Source organism: Panicum virgatum, chromosome 5N (assembly GCF_016808335.1).
Source record: "Panicum virgatum strain AP13 chromosome 5N, P.virgatum_v5, whole genome shotgun sequence".
In the NCBI taxonomy this organism is placed as follows: domain Eukaryota; kingdom Viridiplantae; phylum Streptophyta; class Magnoliopsida; order Poales; family Poaceae; genus Panicum; species Panicum virgatum.
The window spans coordinates 57,855,796-57,879,772 of record NC_053149.1 but is presented as its reverse complement, the minus strand read 5'-3'; the positions used below and the strand labels follow the sequence as shown (position 1 = coordinate 57,879,772).

Here is a 23,977-nt window from a genome sequence, read left to right as displayed (position 1 = left end):
AACCTACTGATCGTCCAAATAACGATTCCTAAATTTCTTTTTAGCATAGGTTAATATCAACCGTGCAATTCTATACATTTAAAAGATTGTATACAACATTTAGGGCAGGCATTTCACTTTCAAGTTTATTGGGCTGGATAATTACTTGTTTATATGGACTAATTACTTGCAATGGCTGATTTAGGGGAAGGGACCCCCTACCTACCTAAGATCAATGAATACCACTAAGTTCCCCTCTATTTTTAGGAAGAAAGAATGAAGAAGGGTAAGAAGAAGCGAATGAGAGGAAGAAAAAAGAAAGGGAGATGAGACTTATCTTCATATGTTGGCTAGATTTGTCCCTAATTATTTGATGTACTACTTCTACGGGTTAAATTTGTTCTAAGCCAGATTTGTTCATATTTGTATTTGACATGGCTATAACCCCCTTTGGGCATCTGCTCAAAACGCACCCATCCAAAAGCATATGCCAGCCCGTCTGACGACTTGACGAGTGCGGCCGCACGGGACTCTTCCAGGCTTCCAGCCCAGCCGCCCTCTCCTGTCTTCCACTCTCCACTCGGCCTTCTTCTCCATCGGCCAGCTCGAAATCGTCCGCCCGTCCTCCGGCTATCCGCCTCACCATTCTCGGCCGCCTCGTAAACCCTCCGCTCTCCGCCCCGCACGAACCGGGGCGGAACCAATCCAAAACCCTACCTACGTGACCCCGCATCCCGTACCCCTCGCGCAAGCCGCGCCATGTTCCGCGTCGCGAGGTCGCGCCTCCTCCCCAGGATCTCCGCGCTCTCCTTCTGCACTGCCTCCCCTGCAGCCGCCGCCGCCTCCTCCTCCTCCACTCCTCCGGTGGCTGCTGCTGCCGCCGCCGCCGCCTCCGCCTCCGAGGCTTCGTCCACCTCTGGAGACCCATCATCCCAGCAGCCCCCGGTGGCCCGAAAGCCATGGGGCACGCTCAAGGTCGCAGCCTTCGCGGCCGTGTTCGCCGCGGTCGGTGCCACAGGCTACGCCAGCTACGGTACGGCTCCCGTCCCGATCCCTGCGCCGCGCTGCGTCTGGCGGTTCAGATTCTCAGCTTCGCGGTTTCGCTCCCCCCTTGTAGATTCAATGCGTCTTGGGTTCTGTTTAGCGTCCTGTGTCTGTGTGTCTGCGTGTGATTCGTTGTCTCTTTTTTATTGTGCGTTTTCTGTGTAGCTTATTCTCTAGAGGAATTGGATCAGATGACACGGGAGTTCCGGAAGAAATCGAAGCATCCCATTCCTGAAGACTCGTCCGGCTTCGAGGTAAATCCGCAACATGTCAAGTTTGGGTACCTGTCGCTAGAGATATTTCGTTAGTCGTACAAAGTCACAAGCAGCAGTGCCTTATGAAATTATTTAGAGGGAATTAGGAAATGTGATCTCTGATTATGGGAGATCTCATTAGCCGTGTATAAAGGACTTTCCAATATCATGGTACTATTCAGGTTGTTGAGGTGACTATTTAGTAGCAAGCTTTGCATTTTTGTGCTAGAAATTGCATATGGAGCGCTTTGGTTTAGTGCATTTCCTGCTTCACCGCCTGAGATATCACCTGCCATTTTGTCCCACTTATTGTTCCTTCCAAAACTAGTATTACATGATTCCTCCCTTTCGACGACTTGAACATATAAATATATAATTGGATGATAAAATGTTTGAAGGATGCTCTATGGTATGCTTGCTTTCCGGGTATATAGAACACCTGAACTGGAGTAGTGCGGGACCAATAGTTTTCACTGTATTTCAACCATATAATGAATGAATTATTTTTCTTCTCTGCAGAAGTTTCAGGCTGTGGCTTATTCAGCAGCTATGAAAGGTAGGGACTACTATATACTTCTTTACTGCCTCTGGATTCCAAGTTGCTCCTGACCTGCCACTAGTTAGACCTTCAATTTAACTGCCTGTTTAGATTGTGTACTGGATGCCTTAGATCTTTTTCCCTGGCCCCTTAGTACTCAGAATTGTATGCTTTGTTCTTGTAGCTCCTGTTGCCGCTATTGAGCTATACCTGGATGTCAGGAGCCAAATTGAAGATCAAATTCGGGTCAGTAATAAATGGTATAACTTTTTTTCCCTCAGTGGATCCATGTTGAATATCATGAAGAAATGTCCATAATCATACTGATATATATTTACCATAGGGCTTTAGTGAACCAGTATCAGACAAACTCCTTCCAGATCGTCCTCCTCAAGAACAGCATGTATTGACCCTAGTTCTGGATCTCAACGAGACTCTTGTATACTCAGATTGGAAGGTGAATTTTTGTGTTTCGTACAAACTTTTTTAGTTTTGCTACATGACCTCTTGTATATGCAATATGAGACAATCTATTTTTGTTCTTTTTGAAAAAAAACATATGGTTAATTTTTCCTATGGTTTTCTATCGTGTTCATTTCATATGTTTGCCCGCCTGATTGGGAGGCTTGGAGACTGCTTGATCGAACTTTTTCTTAAAAAACATGCATACAGCGTGAGAGAGGATGGAGGACTTTTAAGAGGCCAGGAGTGGACGCCTTTTTGGAACATCTTGGGAAGTTTTATGAAATTGTTGTGTATTCTGATCAGCTTAGTATGGTAAGTTTATTAGAAATTTCAGTTGTTCTCTTGTATCAAATGTGACCTGGATGAAACTTTGTTACATGTGCAGTATGTTGATCCTGTCGTTGATAGGCTGGATCCGAAGGGAAATATTCGGCACAGGCTATCAAGAGTTGCAACTAAATACGAAAATGGAAAACATTATCGGGTATGTGGGATCTTACCTGCTATTCTGGTAGCAAAGTAAATTGCTGTATATTGATCCTTTTGCAGTACTTAAATATTTTATATCCTTTTGCATGGATTTTAGGATGCCAAGTAAAAGAAAATGGAGGGAATAGTAACATCACAAGTTCCAAAATCTTTGAATCTTCTTGTATATATAACTACTTCAAGTCCTATGTTGATAGTTGAATCTTTTCCATGTGCAATACTGCCGTCATGCTTAAGATTTGACTGTTTTTCGAACACATTCCGTTGCAAGCCATGAAATTATTTCCAACTAAGATGCTATGTCCTGTTTCAGTGGCTAAAACTTATTTTAATTATGTTGCTTAAACTTATGCAAGTGTGTGTGCCCAAAGGGTAAACGAAGAGCTTCCATTTCTGGAAGGGATAGGGTTGTCAGAACTCAGAATTCCTGTGTGCTTTTATAATGGCTATTTAAAGTAAAAGTCTGATAATCATAGGTGGTCAAGTAATTTCATTAATTATGATACGATCTCCAATCCCATTTTCATTAGTTGCTCGTTGTTGATAATCCCCCATTGAGTGCTCTTTCCAGTGGTTATTCTTGTTCTTAGTCGATAAATTTTTCTCCAGAAAACTGGTAGTTATTGTACTTACTACATTGTATGAGGCACTATGTACTCTGCCATGATTCAAGACCAAACCTTACTTTATGGTGTAACTACTAGGATTTATCGAAGCTGAACAGAAATCCTGCTCAAGTTATTTATGTCAGTGCTCATGCTTTGGAGTCAAGTCTGCAGCCTGAAAATTCTGTGCAAATTAAACCTTGGAAGCTTGAAAATGATGACACTCAACTGCTTGATCTCATTCCATTTCTAGAATGTAAGCCTTGTAAACTTTGACCTTTTGATCCTGTGAGGCTTGGTGTTTCCATCTTTTTAGTTTGCTAACCTCTCTCTTTCTCTCCAATCTTTATAAACCTATGAAATTCTGTAGATGTTGCTATGGCAAGACCTCCTGACATCAGGGCTGTTCTTGCATCCTATCAAGGTAGTGACATTGCTGCTGAGTTTATTGAGCGCTCTAAGGAACACCAAAGGTAAGTGATTATTTACCTATATGAGTTCTATCCCCTTTTTTATATTTAACGGATGACATTATGAGTATTTGTACCGAGCAGTTGCAGCTCCTGTGAAAATAAATTGTTGTCATGAGTCATGACTATGACTATCGTCAGTTGATCCCAGTTCCTATGGAAGTAGTTTGTGGAAAATATGCCATTGTATTGGGTCTCGTGCTTTTCTTACCTTTGTGCAAACTTTTCCCGATGGAGTATAGAATCACCTGATTTCCTTATTTGAATATAATCACCTCATTCAGTTTTGAGATAACTGTTCAGCAAACATGTTTGCTGATGCATGAGACTAAAAATTGCTGTATTGTCATTTGTGTCTTCAGAAACCATGTTAGATCTACCAATTTCATAAGACCATCGATAATATTGAGATACAAATTTCATAAGCTCGCTCATTCTGGTTTTAGGTTTGAGGGCACCTTTTTGTTACACATTTTAATTGACCAATCATTCTGGTTTTAGTTTCAAGGCACCTTTTTGTCATCTCCCAACATGGCAGGGGCCTATTTCTGGTTGATATTTGTAGTCTTTATTTTACAATAAGTACGGGGCAAATTGCAACTTAGCGTGGTTGGTTGTTTGACTGTTCATTTCTGCTAAGCTTTCCTTTTTGAAAAGCTTACTAGATGGGTCATGGGTGTAAGAGCAATACAGCTTTTTTTACTTTTGTGGGTCGTGTGCTGATTTTTAAGGTATTTTAACATAGTTATACAACATATGTTCCCCACAAGGATTGTAACATGCTGGGTAAATGATATACAAATAGATCATACCGTGAAGTTTGAACTGTGAGGTGGTGATATAGAAAAAAATTTGCTGTAACAGGATTGCCATATTTTCTAATTCACTTAGTAGTTACATGGTTCCTTTAGTTCATTTAGAACTTGTATTAAGCTTTTAACAAGTACTGACAATGTAATTTTGCAGGCGCATGCAAGAACAAAAGCATTCAGGACGCATATGGCGGCGATGATGACTAAATAGTCTACATACTTCTATAGACACATCAAACTTTTGGCGCTTCAATCCAAATGAAGAGAATGAATCCATCGTCCATGGATTAATATTTGTCAACTTTTGGAGATATCACCCTTGAACATTTTTAATAAATGTTTACATTTTGATGGGTGTCTTACAGAGATCAAACGTTACCTTTTCAGTTTTTTTTTTGGCTAGAACCTTTCCAGAATTCTTGGCCAACGTTTTGAAAGTATCTTTATGGCAGATTCACTTGAATTAGTTTTAGATTAGTAGAAGCTAGTATTATCTGTTCAACAAATCTACTGCACGCATTCTATGCTGGCCTTCTTTGACTGGTGAGATTGCAAATATTCCTGTGGATTGTTGCAATCTTGTGAAACGTACTAGCTGAACTGCAAAAATAATGACTGGTGGATGAGTTGAAACCGTTTTGTGGGTAATTACTTGTTCTTTCTGGGCCTTATTACATGGTAAATGTGGGTCAGATCCCTTATTGCAAACTTTTCGTAAGTCGACAGGTTCTGTTTTCTAGCTTCGTAGGTTCTAGGTTGGCACGCAATCAAGATTTAAGTTGCTCTATTTCGACAGGGTAGCTACTATCTAGTTACTGTTTTCAGCTGAACTCGCATTATTTATGCGAAATGTTTCATAACTTGGTCTGCACTAGGTTGAATGATTTCTGACAGACAAGTAGGCAAGACATAACCAAGCCTTTGTTGTGTATTTTGAAAATGACGTATTTCATGCTATGCTAGAATTTCTAGAAATTCGGACAAAATTCGAAACTTGGTGTTGTGTTGGTTCATTCCTTCCTATATAGAGTATATTCAGTTATTGCTAAACACCTCCGGTTGTTGTGTGTGGAATAGGTATGATATCTGATAGTATTCTGCGCCCATCTTTTGGTCAAAACTGAGGATGAATTTTTCAGGAAACAAGCACTAGGCTAGGAAAGCACATCAGATCCGAATTCCGTTTTCTATGGACATCCATCTTTTTCTCACTTGATAATACATTTACGTTGATCCAGGACAGAAGTGGTTGGCGCTTGGGTGGGGTGGTGAGCACATCAACTGAAGCAATGCTGTTGCTTGTAAACAAAGACACAAAGTTAACAAGCAGGAGTGAGTAAAGTAGACCAATCGCGAATTACAACCCGGATGAAATTGATAAGTGTCACAGATGCTTGTTGACGCAGTGCCCGGTCTGGAACCGGGGACGGAAACGGTGACGAGTTAAACCTTGGTATTTATCGTGGACGTGAGCGCGTCGCGTGGCAGACTCCGCGTCGCTCGTCCGCCGCAAAATCCCGGTGGGAAATGGCAATGGACGTTCGCGCGACCCACCATCTCACACAGGTTGTGGCGTAGCGTACCAGAGGGTGGCGCTCGCGGCCGACCGTGCGGCGCAGCACGGCAGCAGCACCAGCTAAGCTCGTGGCGATGCAGGCGCGCCCTTACCCCGCGTGCCTGCCGGGTCTGGCGGTGGCGGGCGCCGCCGGGTGCGGGAGCAGGCGCAGCGGCCTTCCCCCCTCGACAGGCCGCATCAGCAGGCGGACTCCCGTCGGCCGAGGGGTTGCCACCAGCGTTCGCGCCGTCGACGGGGCTTCCGCCGCGGCCGCTGTCGCCGCGGCCGCCGACGCCCCGCTCCCGCCCCCGCAGGTCACCTGGCAGATCGTCGTCGGCGCCGTAGGTGAGTCCACGCACATGTTGCCTCGCTTCCCTTATCGAGTTAGTCGCCTGTTAGCAGTTAGCTCCTCCAGTTCGTGTCTGATGACCCTGACGCAACCTGCTCTCGGCTGCCCTCTTTTGCAGCTGGAGTGACGCCTTTCGTCGTTGCAGGGATCGAGTTCAGCAAAAGAATCGTATGCGCTGGGCCTGTTTTACCTTGATCACAAACTGAATTTCTGCCAATCTATCGCTGATTATGTATGAGCGGATCATTTTGATTACCGTCCTTCATTTGACGATTGTTTTTTTTTTCCTTTTCCTTTCCGGATCATTCAGTTCGCGCAAAAGAAGTGTGAGGTCTGTGGAGGTTCTGGCCTGGTAATGAAGAAAGACTATTACGTTCGGTGCCAGGGGTGTGGTGCGTACAATGCTTCAGTGCCACTTTATTAGCTTCAGTGTCGAAGAAAATGTGACTAAGATGGTTGCGCTGTTTCTTCCGCAGGTGGTTTTCTTCCATGGCAGTCTTGGAGAAGATTCTTCACGGGCTGAACGCGGTCATCTAGCCCCCTGATCATCAGTACTTTTACTAGCGCTGTTGCTAAAGATGGATATGGGGATATAGGGAAATTTGTGAGATACAAGTTGAGCTACTTTGTGTTTCAAGTGTCTTGTCGCTAAACCAAGAAGCAGTACAGGCATGGAATTGCTCGTATATCCTCTTGTTAGTTGCAAAATTTAAAATTCTAAAACTATCACGTCGAAGAGGAATTTTACATACATGGAGTATCAAATATAAATGAAATAAAAAACTAATTTTATAGTTTGCTTGTAAATTACGAGACGAATATAATGAGACTAATTATGTCATAATTAGACACTAAATTGCTACAGTAATCATGTACTAATAATAGATTAATTAGGCTTATTAGATTCGTCTCGTAGTTTACAGACGAGTTTTGTAAATAGTTTTATAATTAATCTAGATTTAACATTTAAAATATAAAAAAATTCCATTTCAAAAACTTTACATGTGCAACTAAAGGAGGCCTATACCTTCGACTTGCGCACAGCCAAATCGGTGCCGTTTGGGATATCTCACTCACATCCGAGTGGTGCTTAATTTTGCGTTCCGTGCCCGGTCAAAGCTTCACCGCGTGTATGTGATTTTTTTTTTTGTCTTCTTGAGTGGTTGTTCACCAAGCCTGCCACGTGTGTATGCAATCACACTTACTTCCTCCGTCCCGTAAAAACCGTTCATTTAGCTCTAAATTTTGTTCCATAAAAACTATTTATTTAGATTGTAATGAGATTCACCTAATCCAAAAAATATCAAGTACCAAGAAACTATTATCAGCCTATTCATTGGTGAGAAATGGCTGGGCTGGGCTGCTTCTGGTGGAGGAAGGGCAGGCGTTGGCGGAGCCCGCCGAGTGCTGCCGCTAGCTGCTGGAGGAGGGGCAACGCGCTGGGGCTGGGTGGAGCTGGCCAGCGCAGCCAGCCGAACAGACTATGGGCGCCTTTGGGAGGGCTTCACGCGGACGGTTCCGGCTCCGTGCTACAGTGCCGCAGCACTGTGCGGCACTGTAGCACGGAGCTGAAACGAAGCAGATTTGCCTGTGGGAGGAGTGAAGCCGCTGAAGCTGCGGGAGGGTGGCTTCACCGGCTCCGTGCTACAGTGCGCTACAGTGGACGAAGCTGGAGCCGGTGAAGCCGTGCCAAAGAGGCCCTATATATAGAGAAAGGTACGGAGCAATCAAATATTTAATTTGAAGTTTTTAGGATAAATTTAGCTTTGTGAAGACTCTTTTATTTCTAATTATTAAGCCTTGGAACTAAAGTCAAACTTCGCGAGACACTGCCCATTGCACGTGTGGTCCCTTGCTCGGCTTCCCAGATCGGCGAGTCTCGTGCGGGCCCGCCCGCCGTCTCCCTCATACGGAGAGGGATTATTGAAAGGATTACTGGTTCATTTGTACTCCCTCCATATTGGTAAAGGAAGTCGTTTAGGACAGCGACATGGTCTCCAAAACACAATTTTGACCTCTTATTTTTTTTAAAAAAATATTTATAAAAAAGTGATATACGTAAACTTTTTTGAAAGTATTTTTCAAGACAAATCTATTCATATAATTTTTACATTTATAAACTCAACAACTTAAAAGTTGTTGATGATTTGTATTCCCAATGTTTGATCCAAATCTTGTCCAAAACGACTTTCTTTACCAATACGGAGGGAGTATATGGGCCAAAGGGCCAGCCGTGCAAAAGGGAGCCTGGTTTTTATCGTGGTTTTATACCCTTTTCAAGTTTTGCTCCCTTGAAGATGATGGAGATCCCATCTATCAAGAACTGAAGCCAAGTAGACAAAGCCCTAGCCGACTCGTCCTTATCCCCTCTCTACAGTGAATAGAGGGAAAAAGGGCGACTCCGAGGCGGACGCCGCTTCCGGCGGGGATTCCGCCGGTCTTTTTCCTCTCCGATGGCCGGCCGGCCGGCGGCGAGGGGGAAGGACTGCGGGATCACCGTCCGGCTGTAGATAGGTTAGATATTTACTTATCTAGGCCTAGTTGTTGCTCGTCGCCGTCGGGCAAAAGAGCTAGGGTTTGCCGGCGGCCTCAATTCGTCCATTCCTTTTGCAACGGGTTGGAAGGGATGGAGTTTGAGCCGCTGCGGCTTGTCTTCCTCTTGCTGATGGTTGGAGTCGCCGCTTCGGCAAGGTGGATTTTGCTTCTCCAGGGATTTTCTGGTGAGATTTCTCGCTTGAAATCTTCTGAGAGATTGGGTCGGGTCTTTTCGCTTCCGTGCGATTGGATCTCGTCTTTGGGGATGGCCTCCATGGCGGTGCAAGTGCGGGTTGTTCTTTGCGTTCTTCTGCGGTGCTCCGGAGCTTCTCGGGTTGAGGCGGAAGATGGCGGATGGAGGGTCAAATCGATGAGGTCGACAGCTAATGTCCTCTTCTCGCGGATCTCTTGCAGTTTACCTCTAGGTGTCCACCTCTCGATTTGCTTCAGTTTGATCGGTGGTTTCAAGCTCTTGGGCGACGCTTGGAGTCCGCGGAGGCGGTCACGCTTCCCTGCCTGGTGGTGGAAGACGATGTGCAGGGACCTGGTTGTAATTTGTGCTTTCCTTAGGGTTGTCTTTGCAAAACTAGGATGTACTGTGTTTCTCACTGTTTTAATATAATCTACATCTTGGTTCGCAAAAAAAAAAAAGCCAAGTAGACAACCCTGCTATTGTTTGAAACGAGGCGCGATCAAGTCAACTCGACTTGGGTGTGCCTTGGATTCCGGGACAACAGCCCACCTTCGTGCCTATATAAAAGCAAGACTTATGGTTGCGGCGGCAGCGGGCGAAATGGAAGCTGGCGTGGCCCGTAGTTAATGCTGCAGCGGCAGCCGCGGCAAGTGGTGCATGGCCAGCAGCCAATAAATGGCGAGCGCGTGACCAGTGTAGCCAATAGGAGATCGTTGCGCCCGTTCCTAGCCGGCGTACCGCGAAACGCCCGTTTCTGTCTCTCTCATGATTTCTCTCTCTCCCACGTCGGATTCAGCCGGCTCCATGTCATTCATAATACTTGCTCTAATATATGCATAGGCAGAGGCACAAGCATAAACACGCTCATCACAAATCATATGCATACACACACGCATCGATTAATCTTGATCAACCCAGCCAACCAAGAGAGTGCCATGGCTGCATCTTCCCGCTCGGCGGCCCCTGTCATGGTGATGGCTCTCCTCGCCGCATGCTGCCTCTCAGCCGTCGACATGGTCCCTGTCGCAGCTATTTACAGCAATGAGGACGCCGTTTTCTCAGCTGATACTGGTGGTGCTGAGGTTACAGTTACAGCCAATCCTGATGCCATTGTCTTTTCGGAGACATCCGAACCCTGATGCCATTACTAGTATCGTGTATCGAACCTGCATGCTCCTTCTGCAGGTAGGCGTTAGCCTCTTCTGCCCATGAGAAGTGAATCCTTCGCCCACATCTATATTCAACGGTGGTGCTCCCCTCCATGTTCCTATGTTCCTGCATCTTTGTTCCTTCTGCATGTGGTTTATCGCCCCCCCCCCCCCCCCCCCCAATCCAGTACCATGTAATCTTTTGTTTCTTTCCAAGGCGCGTGTTCTATCTCTGCACTGTTGTCAAAGTTATCTCGCTAATTGTAGCTCTGCCTTCTTGTATGGATGATATCCTTATTGTGCGAATAAATTGGTCAGAGTTTGTGAGCTAATACTATTTGCATGAACTTCAGGTATACTGCCAATATAATATGTGCAAGTCCAAGATTGATCTTTAAAAATGAATATATGATCAACAACATATAAAAACCACAGCCTACGTACTATCCGAATATATCATCTAGCACCTCGTTTCCAATCATCTCAAGTACTCCAAACTTTCCAAATCAAATTTTCAAAATTAGGGTATCAAATCTTCGACTGGAACACGATCACACATAAACAAAATTAATCAGAAAACTTGAGAACAAAACCAACTCAGCTGGACAAGTTCTCATGTATTCAGCAATCAGCATACCTTCCCGAGTAAGATCAGCGAAAGGGGAGTCCCTTTGGCAGGAGGACTAATTAAAGCATGCAGATCATTGACAAACTGTAAATAAGGACAGGCTGAGTCATAAAATCATACCATGATGATGATGCAAATGTGAAGCCGCCCTTCGATATGAGATCAGTACTGTCGGCGTTCCGTATCACCAACGAGTAAATTTGTATGCACGTCGGGCTCGAATGGTAATGCAAATATGCGACACAAGATTTATACTGGTTCGGACGGAATGTCCCTACGTCCAGTTCGAGCTCTCGTGCTCTTGCACTCAATTTGTAGTAGAGGTTACAAATGGCCGGTTACAAATTGTGGTCTTGTCCTTCGTCTGGATGGTCATCACGTTCTCGACGTTGACTTTCCGACGGAGTGGTTGAGCAGTGCTCTCCCCCAGAGCAGTCCTGTCGCGTCACCGCTCATCCCGTTTCGTACCGAGGTATGGGCAAATGGTCACGATCATGCGCGTGGGTCTCCCTTTGACCCGTTGGTCGTCTCCCGTACTATGGAGTTGGTAGGCCGCCATGTGGCGGTACGGGTCCGTCCCGCGAGGGTCGGGCGAGGCGGAGCCCCCCCCTCCCCCACCCGTCGCGAGGGTCGGGCGAGACGATACTCTCTCGCGAGGGTCGGACGAGGCAGAGCCTTAAGCGGGTCATGGGCTGCTCCCGGCAGTGTGGGCTGGCCATCAGGACGTGTGCCAGTGCTCGTTGATCCGTGACGCATGAACGACTAACCTCCGGTGGTTTAGTTTTGACGGGCAATTAGGGGTACCTGTTATTTTTACCTCCATTAAATACCAAATAAAACGACAGTAATATATCTATCTATAAAAAGTTGAAACAATTGAAATCTTTTCTCACCAAGATTAGGCCCACTGTATCAATCACGAAGGCCCCATGTCAGGCCAAAAGGTTTGACAAAAGGGAGGGGAAATTTGGTTTCCTTAATATTTTCCACCAAAATCTAATACTTTTTACACCAGCAATTTTATATACCCACCTCTTGTACCCGCGATTACTTTCCTTCAGCACACACTTTATTTTTCTTTGCACATACATTCATTCATAATTCACATTATTATTTATTTTGGAAGGATAACAATTGATATTATTATTTACTCCATTCGACCCAAATTATTAATTATTTTGGTTTGTTTAGATACTTTGATTTTACTATGCATCTAGACATGACATATATCTAGATGCATTGAAAAAATTATGCATCTAGAAAATCCAAAATGACTACTAATCTGGGACGGAGGGGGTACTTAATTAGATGCTATTTTTTTTATTTCCAATGTATTTGCATTTATTAAGATTTCCATCATAAATAGCGCGGTTTTCAATTGATTAATTAGAGGTAACAAGATCATTTTTCACTGTCACTACTACTATTATGTTTGAAATTTTCTAAACGGTGCACGTCTATTGCGTCACCTGATCTTTCATCGAGTTTTGATCGGACGGTACACAAGACGCTCCAATGTCCAAGCCGTGACTCGACCAAAGTCAACATCGCGAGCCACCGCCCATGGCACGTGTGGACGTGTGGTCCTTGCTCGGCTTCCCAGATCGGCGCGTCTCGCGCGGCCGTTCTCCCCATGCTCCCCGCCGTCTCCCTACGGCGGCCGGCCCCGGCCCGGAGATAACGCGACGCAATCGAGGCCGCGCGCGGCGCGGCGCCCATCCTTGAAATCGCGGAGCGGAGCTGGGGATCTGCAACAGTTCGGGCCGGGGGCGGTGTGCCGTGGCCGCGGGTAGGGTAAGCTGTTGTTGTTCGTTACGTCGCGCAACCTCTCCCGCTCCACCTTATCTGCTCGCCCGTTTCTCTGACTCGGACGCCGACGCCGGCCTTCCCCCCTTGCCCCCCACGCGTGACGCGCCCACGACGCCTCGTCGTCCTCTTGTGATCCCCCATCTCGCTGGTCGCTGCCGCCTTGCCAAACTCCAACACGCCATGCGCCCATGCCCCCCGTGCGTAGATAGCTGTTAGCCAAGCAACCGTCGCCCTCCCCGACCTTCCAGCTCCAGCGCCGATCCGAGATTCCGAGCCGATTCTGCGATCCAGAGCGCGGGGCCTCCGCGGGCGGGGTGACCGGGCGACTCTCGGCGTGCCTGTGCCGTTGCCCGGCAGGCATGGATGACATCGCCAGCGAGGCGCCGGTGGGGGCGTTCGCCATCGGCCCGTCCACGGCGCTGGGCCGCGCCGTCGCGCTGCGCGTGCTGCTCTGCGGCTCCGCGGCGCGCCTGCGGCACCGCCTGGCAGCGGCGCTGCGCGCCGCGCTGCACCTGGCGGCGGCGTGGCTGCACCCGCGGGACAACACGCGCGGGATCCTGCTCGCCGTCTGCGCCGTCGCGCTCCTGCTGCGGGGGCGGCGCGGCAGGGCCGGGCTCAGGGCGCGGGTGCAGTCCGCCTACCGCCGCAAGTTCTGGCGGAACATGATGCGCGCCGCGCTCACCTACGAGGAGTGGGCGCACGCCGCGCGGATGCTGGAGCGCGAGGCCGCGCCGCGACGCGCCACCGACGCCGACCTCTACGACGAGGAGCTCGTCCGCAACAAGCTCCGCGAGCTCAGGCACAGGCGCCAGGAGGGATCGCTCAGGGACATCGTCTTCTGCATGCGCGCAGACCTGCTCAGGAACCTCGGCAATATGTGCAATCCCGAACTGCACAAAGGGAGGCTGCAGGTACGTAATGCTCTGCCATCACGTGGATCGAACCAAACTCCTCTGAGACAATTTACATCTGTTTATCAAGGTTATAGCAGTTTATTTATCTGAACAAACCACAATCCGAATTTAACTAGAGGAAGCGGCACATTGATTTAGCTAATTTTAGTGTAGTTTGAATATTGGACTGCTCATTTTGGCATATCGGAACAGATCTGTGACTGTAATTTTGGGATGGACAGTTCCCATTTGTACATGTGAAATATGATCACTGGACTTGACTAATCAGATTCTGCTCCTAACCATATGAAGGGAGATGCTTCGTTGCTGAATAGGTAACTGGCTCAAAAGGTTGAATAAGTAGTAGTTATCTATCCTGTTCCTCTGAGTTTCAAAAGCTAATCAAATGCTACCTCCATCCTTAAATATACGACTTTAAGGACAAGCTAATTAGTTAAAAAATGAACTAATTTGCTTGTCCTAAATGTCAAATATGTAAGAACTGAGGGATTGTGGCATTAAGGTGTGCAAATGATTCAGCCTATAGTTATCACTATCAATCTACAAGTGACAATGAAATTGCAATATAAACATATTGCGTCTTTTGGACATTTTTGGTCACCAAGTTGTGTTTGTACTTTGTAGTTGCTTGTTTACCCATTCGAACTTGGTCATTAATGTGTTTTAATTGTAATGTTCTTACTGGGTAGGTGCCTAGGCTTATAAAGGAGTACATAGAGGAGGTATCGACTCAACTGAAAATGGTCTGTGATTCGGATTCAGATGAGTTGCCGCTCGAAGAGAAGCTCGCATTTATGCATGAGACAAGACATGCCTTTGGTAGAACAGCCTTGCTGCTAAGCGGAGGTGCTTCATTAGGATCATTTCACGTGGGTGTTGTCAAAACCCTGGTAGAACATAAACTTCTGCCTAGGATAATTTCAGGATCAAGTGTTGGCTCAATAATGTGTTCTATTGTAGCAACGAGGTCGTGGCCTGAGCTAGAGAGCTTTTTTGAGGAGTGGCATTCCCTGAAATTTTTTGACCAGATGGGTGGGATCTTTCCTGTGGTTAAAAGAATTTTGACACATGGAGCTGTTCATGACATTAGGCACTTGCAGGTGCTTTTGAGAAATCTTACCAGCAATTTGACATTTCAAGAAGCTTATGACATGACTGGCAGGATTCTTGTTGTCACTGTGTGTTCTCCAAGGAAGCATGAGCCGCCTCGATGCTTGAACTATTTAACATCACCTCATGTTCTTATCTGGAGTGCAGTAACTGCTTCATGTGCTTTTCCTGGACTTTTTGAGGCCCAAGAATTGATGGCAAAGGATAGATTCGGTCAAACTATTCCTTTCCATGCTCCGTTCTTATTGGGGATAGAGGAACGTAATGGTGCTACAACCAGGCGCTGGAGAGATGGGAGTTTAGAAAGTGATTTGCCCATCAAGCAGTTGAAGGAACTATTCAATGTAAATCATTTCATAGTAAGCCAAGCTAATCCTCACATAGCTCCACTGTTGAGACTAAAGGAAATCGTCAGGGCTTATGGAGGCAGCTTTGCTGCCAAGGTATGTCAATTGTCAAATAGTTACTCCATATTACACTATGTTTTATTTATTTATTTATTACTGTCTTATTTTCCGTTGCAGTGCAGAGATAACCCTTTTTTACAGCCTTTTAGCTCATCTTATAATTAAAGATGATTCTTCTTTTCCCTTTGATTGCTGTATGGCATTTATTCACATTAGAAACGGCAATATGTAAATGGCTCAGTAGCATAAGATACCACTAGACCCAGTAAGGGGAAGCTAGAACTATTTGCTTCAAATATGAGATGGATTGTAGTTCATTATACTAAAGTAGCTGTCAGGATGCTATGATGTACTAATATGCGCGTTTATTGTTTTCTTGTATTTAGCTTGCTGAACTTGCTGAGATGGAAGTTAAGCATAGGTGTAATCAAGTTCTGGAACTTGGATTTCCACTAGGAGGATTAGCCAAATTATTTGCTCAAGATTGGGAAGGTGATGTGACAGTCGTTATGCCAGCCACTCTTGCACAGGTCTGCAATGTTTCTATTCCCTCTCTCCTTTCATGTAAATTTTCTTTCAATATTACATGCAAATGTCAATTTTTGACATAATATTTAATAAACTTACACATGATTCCTTTCGCTCTGTCACCAGTATTCCAAGATGATACAGAACCCATCTTATGCTGAGCTTCAGAAGGCTGCAAACCAAGGTAGGAGATGCACTTGGGAAAAGCTATCGGCCATCAGGGCGAATTGTGCTATTGAGCTTGCATTGGATGAATGTGTTGCCCTCCTGAACCATTTGCGTAGGCTAAAGAGGAGTGCAGAAAGAGCATCTGCCTCACAAGGACATGGTCCTACAATCAGGCTCTGCCCATCTAGGAGGATTCCATCCTGGAATCTCATAGCAAGAGAAAATTCAACTGGTTCTCTTGAAGAAGAAATTCTTACATCTCCTACACGTACAAATCATCAAGGACCTGGAGGAGTTGCTGCGTTATCTAACAGAAACCAGTATCTCCAGAGAATTGCACATGACAGTAGCGACAGTGAGTCTGAGAGTATAGATTTACACTCTTGGACGAGAAGTGGTGGCCCTCTCATGAGGACAGCCTCAGCCAATAAGTTCATCAGCTTTGTTCAGAATCTTGAGATTGACACAGAATTCAGAACAGTTCCATCAAGGGAAGACGAGCCTGAGCTTGTGACACCAAATGCTAGTAGCTTGGCAGCTCAGGCAGTCAGTAGAGAAGCAAATGACAGGAATTTGGAAAACTCAGGTTTAGATTTTCATGATACTATTACTCCTAGAGCGGCATTTGGCCCTTCAACGAGTATTGTGGTTTCTGAAGGCGACTTGTTGCAGCCTGAAAAGGTTGAGAATGGTATTTTGTTTAATGTTGTAAGGAGGGATACTCTCCTAGGGTCTAGTAGTGGTGCTGAGTCTCAAGGATCTCCTCGGGAACCAGATGTTGAAACAGTACAGACGGAGTGTCTTGATGGTGTATCAGCTTCTGATGATGATGACATGGAACTAAATGTGGTTAATGATGAAGCAACTGATCCTAAGAGAAGAAGTAATCTACAGCATCCGGGGTCCTCACTGGAAGAAAATGTATTTCGTCCCTCTTCCTTAAGTTGTGAAGATGAAACAAACACCAACAAACCAGAAGCTGCATCAATTTTTGATATATGTACAGAGATCCATCCGGCCACCGCCAGCACAGGAAATAGCCAGCGGGAAGGGTCTTCAGAGAACACAGAACTGGAAGAAGCAAAAGAAGAAATGTCCTGATGGCAATTCAGCTGGTAGGAAGGGTGGAGTTGTCCAAGGTGCTGCTAATTAGGAGACTTCCTCTCATTCTAAGACATTAGATGCCGTTTTGTGTTTGGTAACTTCCTAGCTATCATGAAGTGGATGCAGAAGCTGTATGCTTTTCAAGTTCTAGAATAGGGAAGATCCAATGGCTTTGGTCGATTAAGGAACCAAATATATTACTTGAACATCTAGGAGTAATGATACTAAGACTGGAAAAAATACATACAATTAGTACAATCTGGGCATCAAATTTAAATTCGGCGAAAAACTAATTTCGGTGGCAGCAATTGTCATCTCAATTGGTATTGCAGATGTCCTGATAACCAATTGTTAGCTCAGAACCGTTAAGCAGGGGAGACAACAGACAAGAGGTACCAGGACCTTCAATGTATATTGATGCTGATACAAAAAGGTTAAGCATCTAATCAATGCCCTGCTGGCAGTTTGTTTCATGAACTCACTGAATTTTGTGCAAATAAGTAGCTAACAGGCACCACCCTAGGGCACTATGTGATTGCCAGTTTTCATCCGCTCTGTTCGTTCCTTCACTTCAAGAACTGCATCAACAATCTTTTTTTTTTGCTCCATTACTTATTTGTCCCCTCTGGATTGTAATGGTGAATTTTCAGCTGCTCTGTCCGTATGATTTCTGAAGATGCATTGTCATTTGTTTTTTGAAAGAACACTGTCATTTGTTAAATATGTTTTTTAATCATCTATAGTAGCATTTCTGTCCTTGCACAACCCAGAGATAGCTTTTCCCCACAAGAATGAGTTGCAGGCCAACAAGTGTCCTTGTGCAGCATTTCAGTAGCAGTAGCAGTCTTCTTTTTTCCTGATGAGTAGTGTTCGTGTCATCACTGCATGCCTAGCTCGGTTTCAAGTGTGCATTCCCGTAGATCTTGGTATTCAAATTCTGACTTCAATGCAATCAAGGCCACTCAGCTTCCATCTACGATTGCAACGGGATCTGCGTTCTTGGCTGAACTGCTTGGAACAATTCATTGAGGAGATGCAGATCAGAGAGGACGAAAAGGCAATCCGGAGAAACCGTTTCATCTAAACAAAGAAGTTTATGGCTCCATACTGAAGTTAATCGACGTCCTTCTGCAGCTGATGGATTTGTGTGCCTGAATAGTACACACAGAATAAACTCGGTAACTCGAAACCTCGCCCTGTTGACCTGGTCGCACATTGCAAGCTTATGTAGTTATGTAGTACATGTGAATCTGGCAGGGCAACCGGTTTGTCAGTTTCCAGCTCCTGTCACTTTTATAGATTTTTACTGGGTGTATGTTGGCTGACTGACTACAGTCCTGTGTTTCCTGAGTGCAACTTACATGATGGTGCTTGATAGAAGTCTTGATCAATGACAGAGGGCTTTGCCGCTTTGGCACAGGTAAGAAAGAAGTATGGTGGCCTGCAGTGAGAAACTGACGGTGGCTGATGTTTTGGTGGGTGGCTGAAGGAGAATTATATCTAGTGGAACTCCATTATTAGATGAGAATCTGCAGGCCTTGGAAGCTTTGCAACAGGATTGTGCAACTGCAACGAATTCTCTAACCACTATGAGAATTTCCAGTACAGTTTATGCGGACTGGACTCAGTGCCTACATACAGGGACATGGTCTAATCAGTGACTAAATCATAAACCCTAAACCCTATATATATTTTGTGATAGAATATGTTGGTCGTATCCCTCCCGTCTTTTGTTGAACCTAGTTTGAAACTTACATAACGTTCTATTGCCTTACGTTTGATTTGATATCGTGTTCTAGTTGCTTCATTCATTATGCAGGTGCATGTTTGATTCCGCCGTGACCGGTTGTTCAGGAGGGCTGGTGTGGGGCTGGTCGAGATCCTCCTATCATGCGAGACATGGTCTTAGGGTTTAGGGTTTCGGGGATGAGACTCCTCTACAGTAGTTCAGAGTAGGTTCATCAAGCATTACCAATTAAACTTGCCTCTGTTCTGGACAACCATGTTCCATAGTCCATACAACCGGCTTCTGCAAGATGCTTCCTCATCTTCCCGAGATATCTCTCTAAAAGGCATATCTCGTGCAACCTGGATGAGTTTATTTCAGGAATATTTGGGCTGGGTTTGCTCTGCTCAAGTGATCCACTGAATGTAGATGAGAGATTATAGTGGACTGGACCGAGGGCACTGTATTCTTGGATCGCCAAAGCCCACTAGTGATCACTTAATGAGAAGTTAAATTTATTTTCGGCCCATTTAGGAAAGAAGACGGCACTGACCGAGCGCGGTTCTGGATGAGGGCACGGCGTGAAGCTGCTGCCACGCGCCAGCCGCGAGCAGCTAGCTCCAGGGTCGTCGGACCGGTCTGTCCATACAAGCCCTCCCCTGTGGCGACCGACGGACCGAGCCATCGGAAAACCGGCCGTTCCGTGCTGCGCGACCGCCCCCCCCGGCCGGCAACACGACGCGCGTTCGGATCGCACGGCGGCCTCGATATCTCTTGCTACGCGAGCGGATCTTTCTTCAGGTTCATCAGAGCCTGCGTGGCATGGCTCATGGGAGAGATTTTTTGTTCCCTTTCACACGTCCGTCCGCGCCTTCACCATACGTCCATACCATACCTCTGCTGCGTGCCTTTTCAGCTTTGTGTCGTTGTGCGCTAGCTGATCGGTCGGTGGATCGTAAGACGACGGCCCCGGTCGCTGCCTGATTTTGACCCGGCTCGGCTGGAGACAAACCATGCTTTTCCAGTGGGTCTCGTCCCTTTGGGGGCTACGCGCCTCCTCCGTGGAATCCACCGCGGGGCGCCAAAGCGAGATGCTCTCACGTACCTTGTCTTTCCTCCTTCCTGTACAGCAACGTCGTCCGGCGAAAAGAAAGAGTACGAGGCCGAGAAGGGGCCGGGACTCGGAATGAATGTAGGCTAGCTAGCCACGTGGCGCTCTGCCGGTATGTGGCCCCGGATGGCTCTCTGCGTGTGACAACCAGACGTACAATGATGGACATGCCTTGAAAGCGAAATTAGCCATGTAGAGATATCTCATCGTAGCAGCTACTCGACTACTCGAACTCGATGGCTAGTTCGTGAAATTTGGTGACGCCAAATGCACACCGAGAATACTCCTAGCTAGTTCTCCTACCCAAACTACTCCTACGCGTAGAGAAGAAAACAGCAACCTCTGATAGGCATGGCAGCTTGGCAGGTATGTATCGATCGGACGGAGCGTTATTCATATGCACCCGTGGCGTCTGTACCAGTCTATTCATATCCATAGTTGGTACTGGTCGTCTGGTCGTACCAACTACCAAGAAGGTTTTGGGCTGGGCTGGGCTCTGAGTGGGGCCTCGGGCTAGGTTTTGGGCTGAACCCTGGGGGACCCAATCAGAACCAGACCCTGATGAGGCTCGGCTGTGCTCCGGGGATCTCGTGGCCGCCGCCCGATCCGATATGCGCGCGACCACGCCCGGCAAACGGCAGCAACAATATACTGCGGCGCCCGCGCGGTTGTGCTCCACTTCACGCGCGTCACCCTGGCTAGCTCGACGGCATCCATGACGCGTGCGTGTCGAACTACCCCGCCAGCATGCCTACGTACACGCCCAGGGGTTCGGTTCCGCGAGCTGATGCCAACGGAGGCGTCGCCTATCCCCAGAAGCTCGCGGCACGCGCCCCGCCCGCCCGGTCACCGCTCACGCCTTTGGCGCGGGAGCTCGCGCGCGGGCGTGGTGGCCTGGTGGGTACGTGGATGCCGCGTCGTCGGCCAACAAACTTTGGCCGCGACGAGGACGCAGCGCGCCACGTCGATCGATCGGCCGGGGACTGCGATGGCTGCTGGTCATGAGGAGGGCTCGATCCCCCCGGATACCTATCGGATCGAGACCGCCAATGTTCTGCTGTCCTATCATCATGCATGTCGCAACTGCCACGGCGCGGCGGGCGTGGCGGGCGTGGCATTATGGGGCCGTGACGCCGCCGCCGGGCGCGGGGGACGTGTCCCCTTGCCTGGCGCGACCCAGTCCAATCCAAGGAGTACGTCGTCGTCACCGCCGTCGGCCGCCGCAGCAATCATACGCCTGCCGAACTTCGGCCCGCTTCCGGGGTTCGATATGCACGGCTGCGCGCTGGTGATGATTTCGATCGATCTCTGCGTGCCGATCGTGAACGGCCTGATCGGAGCTGGGGATCGACAAACGCGCTTTCGACGGTGTCCCTTCGCTTTTGGGCTACGCCGGTCCTCGGCGTGCCTCGGTGGAATCCACCGCCGGCCGGGGCGCCAAAGCGAGAGATGCTCTCGACCTCTCGCTCATGGCGCCAGCATACATGCCTCTCACATCTTTCCTGTACAGCAACGTGCTGCAGCCTGCGAGATTAAAGAAGCTACTGCTAGCTACTCTACCTCTGAATGAAAGGAGGGGTCTCGGGCTGCAAGGATCGGTGACCCGCCTCGTGGCGCCCTTTCGGCGACCGGCCGGACCCGCGCGATCGATGCGTCCAATCAAAAACGGTCGACGCGACATCGATGCACCCAATGCTGCGACGCCTCCCGCGCGCATGTGACAGAACCGCCAAGTTAAACGGCTTAATTAAGCGTAATGGCCATCATTTGAACGCATCAGGCGCATTAGCTTAATTAAGTGTAACCTGACAGCCTGTTTCCAACCCACAGGCCGATCGAAACACACCAGAAGTCTCGCGCGACGGCGAGCACAGACGGTACCAGCATAATATAATTTCACAAAAATAGAAATAGCATAAATATTTACAAAACAGCTTTAAATTTGGAATTTATATAAAATAAATGACAGCAGCGGAAGAGAATATGACCTGAGGAAGATTTTCATTAGAAATCAGCTGAAATAAATTGATAAAAAAAACGATAACTACGGAGACGTGAGGACGTCACATCGAGCCCACCGATGTTAATCCTGGTTAGCTTTTATACCTGAAACAGGGTAAACAACAAACCCTGAGTATACTAATACTCAGCAAGACTTACCCGACCAGTGGGTATAACTTAGCCCACATATCTAGACATGCAAGGCATTTGGCTGGTGGTTATTTTGCAGAAAAAGCTTCTAAAAGTGGATCCTTAATTTCAATATTTTAGCTCCAAGTTTCCATATGCTTAAACCATCAACTAGCATTTGCACCTTCTAAGCAACCATAGCAAACATTGAAATATTAAAACAAGATAATTAATTCCTAACCATCATTTAAATTCCATATAGCATCACTACGATGTGGTGCTGTGATCAAGGTGCTCATATCCGAGATGCGACGTACGGCGGATCGATCCGATTTAACCTTGCAAGGTGGACCTAACCAACACGGCACGTATTTGCCCCGTCGGACTATACATGCCAACCATTCCCCTCCCCGCCTCGAACTACAGGAACCAGCCCAACGACATATGGTCAGCCGAGCTCAACGTGAGACCACCAAAAGTAAACATCTGCATCCCAATTCTCCGCGACTACTCGACTCGCCCCAGGAGTTGGGTGCGGGTTCCTGTACTTTCGAAGCAAGGCAGTACTCGGCTTACCGGTTTCGACTACCTCCTACTCCCGGCATGCAGTTAGTACAATTCAAACTCGATCACAGGGCCAGGCAACGAACGGTCCTTAACCGACACAGGCGGGCTAGCCTTTCCCCGCCCGGTCTCCATTTTCTTTTCCTTATCCAATCTATTCCAATATTCCATATACTCAAAATAACGAGAAATCCTATATCTCGCGAGTGACCCGAAATCACTCGTCTTCTACCGAGTTGTATTAAGCATAGCATTTCTATCGTCCTCTACATACTAATATAACTCGAGGAGACCTAGGGATCATGCAACTAGGGTTTCAAATAATTCCTGAACCTAATGCACAAATAATAGAAATATGATATAGGTGTCATAGTTTGAATTAAAAGGATGTGCACCGGGGCTTGCCTGGGATGAACACTGAGTCAGTGTTAGTTAGATGATACTCGCTTGGCGAGCACCTGCCTTCGGTCATGCACATCGGAATCCATCCATCCATCTTCTAGATGGGTCCACCATTCACCGTCTTCTGGCTCGGCTTCAATGTCACATCCCTCACGAGGTTCATCTATCGTACCTAAATGAAATGCAGCAATGCATATGTATGAATGCACAGTTCTGAGTTGCTCAACAATATAGATGCTATTATTTTTCCTTCACGATAAAGTTGTAGTCTAACAAGTAGCAAACAATCATATCACATGGGCAATCATTTATAGAGTAGTTAACTACATTTCTAACTACCCATGGCATTATGATCAACGGCACAAAAGAAGTTCACTAACTGCACAAACAAGCAGTAGTTGATTTCTATAACATGCAGGTCATGGCTTATTAATAATTAACTAACTCAGTACATAAACAACCAAAAATTTCAGAAAAAATTATTATAAACAGAAGGTACAAAGACCAATCTACTCTGTAAAAATCATGTCATTTCATGCATCCATTTAATCCGAACAATTCATTCATTCAGACAACTCCTAGAACAAGATTGAATTATATAGGTCAGACCAGAGCAAAACAGAAGCTGAAAATTTAACAGGAGGTCGACACAGGGATAAATTAGCTACTGTGAATTTTTCATAATTTTATCTACACATAATTAATTCTGAGAAAATAAACAAAATAGACATCAATCTAAAAAGATTCATTTTTAACTTCTGTTCTAGTCATGAACTGATGCTCAAACTTCATGTACAAGCTAAGATATTCAAAAAGAACACTCAGAAATATTTTCATGATTTAAAAACAACATAAATTATTTCTCATAATTAAAGCCTACTAAACAAGGATTAAATAAAAGAAATAGCTAAACAAATCTATAATTAACGAGATTTGGATA

At 46.4% G+C, this 23,977-nt stretch overlaps 3 protein-coding genes across 3 annotated transcripts; all 3 read left to right on the top strand.

Moving 5' to 3' along the window:
- Nucleotides 1–513: 513 nt before the first annotated feature.
- On the top strand, nt 514–5,304 carry LOC120673605 (mitochondrial import inner membrane translocase subunit TIM50-like). The gene is made up of 10 exons (XM_039954535.1): nt 514–1,012; nt 1,189–1,277; nt 1,797–1,833; nt 2,000–2,061; nt 2,159–2,272; nt 2,488–2,592; nt 2,666–2,764; nt 3,474–3,630; nt 3,745–3,847; nt 4,811–5,304. Exons 1-10 carry the CDS (start codon nt 739–741, stop codon nt 4,854–4,856), a joined length of 1,086 nt encoding a protein of 361 aa, XP_039810469.1. The 5' UTR covers nt 514–738; the 3' UTR covers nt 4,857–5,304.
- An 831-nt stretch (nt 5,305–6,135) lies between these two features.
- LOC120673607 lies at nt 6,136–7,283 on the top strand. The gene is made up of 4 exons (XM_039954536.1): nt 6,136–6,556; nt 6,679–6,728; nt 6,871–6,952; nt 7,037–7,283. The coding sequence occupies exons 1-4, from the start codon at nt 6,307–6,309 to the stop codon at nt 7,081–7,083; spliced, it is 429 nt and encodes a 142-aa protein (XP_039810470.1). The 5' UTR covers nt 6,136–6,306; the 3' UTR covers nt 7,084–7,283.
- Nucleotides 7,284–12,740: 5,457 nt separating this feature from the next.
- Nucleotides 12,741–17,652, top strand: LOC120672837 (triacylglycerol lipase SDP1-like). Its single transcript, XM_039953442.1, is given in 5 exon segments — nt 12,741–13,784; nt 14,477–15,340; nt 15,691–15,834; nt 15,959–17,092; nt 17,094–17,652. Coding segments are annotated over 5 exon segments (2,754 nt in total). The 5' UTR covers nt 12,741–13,232; the 3' UTR covers nt 17,154–17,652.
- The last annotated feature ends 6,325 nt before the right edge of the window (nt 17,653–23,977 follow it).

What these genes read in the sequence shown, in the direction of transcription:
- LOC120673605 (XM_039954535.1), top strand. Translation starts at nt 739, where the DNA reads ATGTTCCGCGTCGCGAGGTCGCGCCTCCTCCCCAGGATCTCCGCGCTC. An exon ending in AAATTGAAGATCAAATTCGG is followed by an intron (nt 2,062 to 2,158) that starts GTCAGTAATAAA and finishes TATTTACCATAG; the next exon opens with GGCTTTAGTGAACCAGTATC. An exon ending in CGCTCTAAGGAACACCAAAG is followed by an intron (nt 3,848 to 4,810) that starts GTAAGTGATTAT and finishes GTAATTTTGCAG; the next exon opens with GCGCATGCAAGAACAAAAGC.
- LOC120673607 (XM_039954536.1), top strand. Translation starts at nt 6,307, where the DNA reads ATGCAGGCGCGCCCTTACCCCGCGTGCCTGCCGGGTCTGGCGGTGGCG. An exon ending in TCGAGTTCAGCAAAAGAATC is followed by an intron (nt 6,729 to 6,870) that starts GTATGCGCTGGG and finishes CGGATCATTCAG; the next exon opens with TTCGCGCAAAAGAAGTGTGA. An exon ending in CGTTCGGTGCCAGGGGTGTG is followed by an intron (nt 6,953 to 7,036) that starts GTGCGTACAATG and finishes TTTCTTCCGCAG; the next exon opens with GTGGTTTTCTTCCATGGCAG.